This window comes from Zeus faber, assembly GCF_960531495.2.
Source record: "Zeus faber genome assembly, chromosome: 1".
NCBI lineage: Eukaryota > Metazoa > Chordata > Actinopteri > Zeiformes > Zeidae > Zeus > Zeus faber.
The window spans coordinates 31374900-31381589 of record NC_137193.1 but is presented as its reverse complement, the minus strand read 5'-3'; the positions used below and the strand labels follow the sequence as shown (position 1 = coordinate 31381589).

General features: G+C 46.1%; 1 protein-coding gene across 1 annotated transcript in view; it reads right to left on the bottom strand.

The window, feature by feature from the left end:
* The window catches only part of nxph1 (neurexophilin 1), a gene marked incomplete at both ends in the record, with an annotated part of 38033 nt that extends 36579 nt beyond the window's left edge, over positions 1 to 1454 (bottom strand). Inside the window, one exon of the mRNA XM_080015642.1 lies at positions 1401 to 1454. Coding sequence (XP_079871768.1) covers positions 1401 to 1454 — 54 coding nt within the window. The remainder of the gene's footprint in view (positions 1 to 1400) is intronic.
* Between the last annotated feature and the right edge of the window lie 5236 nt (positions 1455 to 6690).

The window sequence follows — 6690 nt, the reverse complement described above, 5'->3', positions numbered from 1 at the left end:
GATATTTAAAAGGAAAAAATGGTTATTATGATGTATCCTTTAATGAACAAAAACGAGAAATATTATGTGTGTATATATTAGAATGGATAAGTTATATATATATATATAATAGATATAATAATCATGAATGAGCTAAACAGCCCATAGAGAGTCCAAATAAAGGAGCGAAGAGGAAAATAAAAATTATACATATTCATTTTAATAAATCCATTATTGTATGTGTATATATATATATATATATATATATATATATATATATATATATATATATATATATATATATATATATATATATATATATATATATATACATATATATATATGTAACACTGTGCTTTATAGATGGGTAACATTTATCTCCTTGTATTTAAATGTTTAAAAGGCCTTAATAGTTATTCTAACGATATGAAATTAAACGTGATGGTGCAGTAAAAAATAACCATCCATTTTTTGTTGTTTTTTATTCATATATTTTTTAATACAAACTGATTTTATTAATCAGCTGCATCCTTAAGCGCGAAGTGTGAAATATGCAAAGTTTACTCTCAGAAAATACAAAATAATAAGAGTCACAAGTGTCAGGATGTCCAAAAACAGCCTCTGAGTTTAAAAGGTGTTAGAAGTTTCCCTCCACGATCACAGCTTTAGCCTCGGAGGTAGAATTTTAGCAGTTCTGACCTGAAGCTCTATGTCCACATTAGAGGAAAAGGTATAAAACGTAATCATTAAGTGCCGCGACCCAAGATGACAAAAAATATACATGCAAGGACAAGAAAAAAACATTTTTTCTCTAATGTGTTTAAATCTTCCCAAGAGCACTCGCAGGCTGTGTGTTCGGCTCCACTGGTGCGTAATTGTATATCAATATATATCAATATATGTAAATATATTTCATGAAGAAAACAGAAAACGTGTGTTTATTAAATTAACGCATTCAATTAAATGACAACCACCCACAGAGACGAATTCCAGAATTGATTTCCTATTTGTTAGGGCGCCCCCAAGAGACGCGTTCTCTGAACTGACCCGTTTGGCGCCGGTGGCATTCGCTTCGCCTCTATAAAGTACAACAACAGTTTGCTATTTACTCCTAATTGTTAGAACGAAATAAAATGAAATATTCAAGCAACCATAATTAGACGTAATCGCTTTTTGGGCGCAAATTCCATGAAAGGTCCATGAAAGACATTTCAATCGTCATTGGATCGTTCGGTATGAGGACCCACTGTGGGACAAGTTTGCAACACATTATTGACACAATACTGGGAAGATGAGTCCGTGTATCCTGCATCTAAACTATTTATATATTGCATCTATTATATATATATATATACATATATAACAGATTACCCAGAAAAGGAACAACAAGAAAGGGGGGATGCGAGCTGCGGCGGACTCACCAGGTCCAGAGCCGGCGTCAGGAGGAACACGGCGCACCAGCACGTCACCCTCATCCTCCTGGAGCTCAAACTTCCACGTACGTCCCTGGGCTGGCTCTGTGGGCTCTGCGGACCATAAATCCACGCGCCGTCCGCTTCACAGGACGGTCAGAACAGTGGTGGCACCGTGCGCCCCATGGCCACGGAGCAGCTTTTGGACTGGAGATTTAGGAGAAGGAGGTGCGGCGTGCTGGGTGGGGAGGGGCCGGGGGGGGGGGGGGCGGGGGCGGGGGGCGCAACGTGGATCGGGTGGTGCGGGTGGATTTACGGGAGAATTAATCCAGACCGACGTGGGAGCGTTGGCGTTGGGTTCGGGGAAAGAGTTTCGTCGGATCGTTGGAGAAAGAGATCGTGGAGTCCCGCTGTGATTGTCTTGGCTGGCGGTGCGGTGCGGTGCGGTGCGGTGCGGTGCGGTGCGGTGCGGTGCGGTGCGGTGCGGTGCGCTCCTTTCCGTGGGATTTTCACTCGTGGTTGAGTGAATGGACCCCGGCTTTATAGTGCGCGCGCCCCAAACGCGCGCCTTCAGCCAAACTCCGCTCCAGCCGCGCTGTGGATGGGAGGGACGAGGGGACTGTACGTTCAATACCCCCAGGAGGAGATTGGTTCAAGCCGGGCCTGCGATTATATCGCCGATTCCGATTTAGATTCCGAGCGCTGAAACTTTTCTAGTACGTCGTCCCGGCGTTGGACGGATCCAACCCGTGACTCTTGGGCTTGTTTGGGGAGCATAGCGGTGGGCAATCAAACAATCAAAGGAAAATTAAATATCACAATATTTTTCGCTTTCCAATAACCGCCGTGTCGGTCATTTGACGACATTTGGGGGTTTGTTGGTTATAAACGATAGTTTAACTATTGGTGATGTCATCAGTTATCAACACCAGAGAAGCATTTTTGAAACAGTCATTAGTAATGTGGGTATTACGACCAGTCTATGAACAGTCTTTTAAGTTAAAAGAAAATGCATTACTTTAACACAGCCAGAACAGACCCTCCCTTTCTGTCCCAGTGCACCCTGAATTTAAACGCCAAGAACGCGTCAAACGCAGAGATCCTGCAGCTGCTGCTTTCTATGTCAATAGATCATGTCATCATTTCAATCTACGCAATCAGGTCGGTGTACATCGGTGATTTATGCAAAACCCCCTTACCGACAATTACGTCTCAAGTTAGGAATCGAGAAAACGGAAAAGTGATTCCTTCTCTGGTCCGTTTCGAGCCATCCTGCCGTTCCTGCTTCTGTTGTTCATAAACGTGCACGCGCGGGCATGGGTGCCAAACTAGTATGCGCGCGCGCGCACACACACACACACACACACACACGCGCACACACACACACACACACACACACACACACACACACACACACACACACACACACACTGGCAAGAGTCCCGGCCCATGCTGAGTGTGTGTTTTTTCTTGCTGCTGTAGAGATAGAATCCTTTTCCCTGCAAAAAATCAGAGGATGTTCGTATTCTGTGTGTGTGTGTGTGTGTGTGTGTGTGTGTGTGTGTGTGTGTGTGTGTGTGTGGGTGCCTGCATGTGTCTGTGTGTGTGTGTGTGTGTGTGTGTGTGTGTGTAAGGTGAAAAGAAAAGGAGGCTGGTGGGTGGTGGTGGTGGGGGGTTACTTTAATAAATCTGCAGCCGGTCTCATTGCTACAACATTGCAGTAGTCTTGTGTTGTCGCCATAAGTCAGGCAAGCAGGGCTGATGGGATCCTGCTCTGAATAGTTCGGATAGCCTTCACAGCCCCGGCACGCCATATAGTGCTGGGGCCGCAGTGGGATAAATCACTGGGGGGGGGGGACTGTAGATACCCCCCCCAACCCAGTCCTCTGGCATACAGCACAGCACCCTTACACGCCATGGAGGGTGCTATCACCTAAGCCGCTATAGCTCCAATGGCCGGACCTGTATCATTGTGCTTCCGTGCGTCTCCAATGCACAGCCAACACATTCCATCAGACAGAGCGTGAAGAGACAAAGACAACCAAGACGTGGCTTTTGTAGACGCATGGCTAAACATCTGGCATCCCTGGTCTGAATTCTATTCATCACCGTAGCCGGAGTAGGCCGATGAATTCAGCCGGCAGTGTCTAAGGTTGAATTGCGTAAGGCTACAATAGCTGAAAACCTGGAGCATACAGTAAATGAACATGACACAGACGCGATTAAATGGCTGTAAGATTGTGAAGCGAGTATCGGTTTTTAAGGCTTCAAATTCAGAAATGGCTATCACTGTCACCTACACAAGAGAGAGCGATAGACAGAGAGAGAGGGAAAAGTTTATGGGGTTTTCGGAAGTCATCCGTTGCTCTTCCAAGGGCGCCACGTCGGCACCGGCGAAGCGGACCGGAGAGTTACAACTGAGCAGATGACTTGTGTCGGTGTCGGAGAGCGGGGGACCATTATTCCACAGAGCGATGTGAACACTTTGAGCTCATGTGGTTTTGTTGAAAAATAAAGAAAGGGGCTGTGCATATGGGGGGGGGGGGTGGTATTACATATATCCAAATTCTCTACCAACCACCACACGATCTCTCTCTGGCTCTCCAAAACTAGGGTATAATCACCAGGTCAAGTGGCTCATTTCCGGAACGCACCTTTTGTACCCATTCACTGCTGGTGGGGAGGCATTAGGAGGAAAATTAGGTAGTAGCCACCGCCTAATAGCTCGCCATTGGACCGCGGGGAGGAGGAGGGGGTGGAAGAGGATGATTGCCCAGCTGACTGACGTTGGCAGCGTGCGCTGTGTGTGTGTGCGGTGTGTGTGTGTGTGTGTGTGTGTGTGTGTGTGTGTGTGTGTGTTTGCGGCCATGAATATGCTGTTCCGCTGGCGCTACTCCACGGTCGATTGTAGGGGCAGATGTTGCGGCGGGCCCTCGGGTGGGCCTGTGACGGGGCGGCAGCTTTCTATGGCCGCCACCCGACCAGATGCCATCTGAAGTGGCATTCCAAACGGCGAGGAAGTGGGAGTCGATTTCGTCCGGGCCGAAAAAAAAAGGGGGGTGGGGAGCGGGCGCATATCATGCCACGTGCGGTGGTGGGGGTAAAAGCTCAGGAGGGTGCCCGGGTGATGGTGGGGGGAGGGGGGCGCCAGTGCCTTTTATCCGGATGCGGCGGTGGGCGGGCCAAAGGGAGCGTTGACAGAGATAAATGCATGAGCATGGCGTCCGTCAGCAGGATGCAGCTGGCCCACATCAAGTGCTTCCCCCATCACAATTAGAAACCACTGCCGGATAGTTGGAGAGGGAGGAGGAGGAGGAGGAGGAGGAGGAGGAGGAGGAAGAGGCGGAGGAGGAGGAGGAGGAGGAGAGGAAACTCAAGTTTGTCACTTTGTTAATGGAAGTTTAGAACATTCTGCTCACCCGCTCTTCCAAATCACGAAAGGAAGTTGTTATTTTTAGGGACCTTTTTAAACTACTCTTCTTCTTTTCATGCGGCTCGTGATTTCTTTCTTTCGTAACGTTCAAAGATCGTTAAGACCGAACATCTGTAGTCGCAGATTTTTCTCAGATCTTTGTCTTTCAAAAAGAAAGAGACTAATGGGAGGAAATACTATCGGCGAGAGATTAGCAGATAAAAGACACATCTTCTTTATCTTTAGGCTCGGACCAGAGAGCCCAGAGCGCTGTACAGATGCTGTGTCTACTATCCACTCTTAATCAAATTTCTACTCCCGAGATCTTGATGCCTCAGAGGTCGCGACAAAGTCGCCGTTTGAAGTGGGCTCTTCGACCTGGCTTAATTGATTAGGTCGGCCCGTATGACTTCCTTTTTTCTCGGCAGACGCACTTTAATTGGAAAGGAGACATGATTATCAGAAGTGCTGATTGAATGATAGGACCGAGGCTATGCGGGCGGCCTAGTTCCCGAACCACAATTACAATCACAACAGCCGCATGGCTTCTGGCGATTAAGGCAATTGCATTACTTTAAGTGAAAGCGAAAGACAATTGACTTACCCAATGTATTAATAAAATAATTCACCTTAATAGTTTATCCCCAGGCGGTGAATTAGTCTCTTCTGGATGTGCCCGGGGACAGGATCCATATTTCAAGCTAATTCCCACATCAGACCTTGCAAGCCATCTTCTTGCTGACTCAACGCTGTGATGCACATACATATGAATACAGCATGACTCTAAAAATTGGACGATTTTTCAACGTACATTGTGCGGAGAATGGAAGAAAGAGATTTCGATGTGAATGAGTTAGTTGTAGCCTGGGGAAGTATATTGGTGTCTCTTTTCTTAACTCTTCCCATCCCCCCTTTCTGTGGGCTGTAAGGGAATCATCATGTCTTCCTTTTTAGTCAAAATCTGCATTTGTATGTACTGGGTGTATATTTTTCATTTGCGTTTGTGTGTGTAACAACTTCCTAATGACAAGCCTATTATGACTACTGGTGTCACTTTAAAGCAGCAATAGACAACTTTTTTTGCCTTGACTTATCATGATGAAGTTAATGTTGATGGCACTGTGTAATGGCTATAGAATAATGACACCGTCGGCGTTTAGATTGGTTCCTATCAGCCTCCATATCACTATACATTCAGAGTGCCACCAGGTACGAACTCCCAGAAAAACGATCGGTCGTCATGGGAAGTGCGTCGGCCAATACGCAACCATTAGCGGAGAATGGCGGATGGTGGAGCAACCAAAGTGGTGGCGGAAACTCCACCCGGCAAGAGAAAAATAACCCTGTTGACGGAGGCGAAGGCGATAGAAACAGAGGTAGAACGAGTGAACCTGGGACGGGCGTTCACTCGATGGAGAGAACTGTCGGTTGGCATTCTTTCTACTGGATCAGTAAGTCACACAACCTGCATACTTATTCAACTTTATCTTAGCACTGAGATCGGCCTTTCTAGCACAAATTGAGATTCTTACAGTGGTTTCTTGCTTTGGAGCGTAGCATTAGCCATGTCACTTACGCTAGCTACACCAGTCAACGCTAACACTAGCAGCAAGAAACAAACAAATGATCCATTGTCCATTTGATAATCGAAACAAGAAACAGGTTTTCTACGCTCTGAGCATCACAAACAATAACAGCACTTGAAAAAACTAGGGGCAAGTTTAAAAGTTGTCCATTGCACCTTTAAATTAGACATAAAGCTGACGTGACTTTTATATGACTGTAGCATACCCTCTATACACCTCCGATTATTTGATTTTCAGTCCCACCCTAAAATGCATTTGTTGTTTGTTCATTTAAATTAATTGAATTACTACTTTTCTTTCT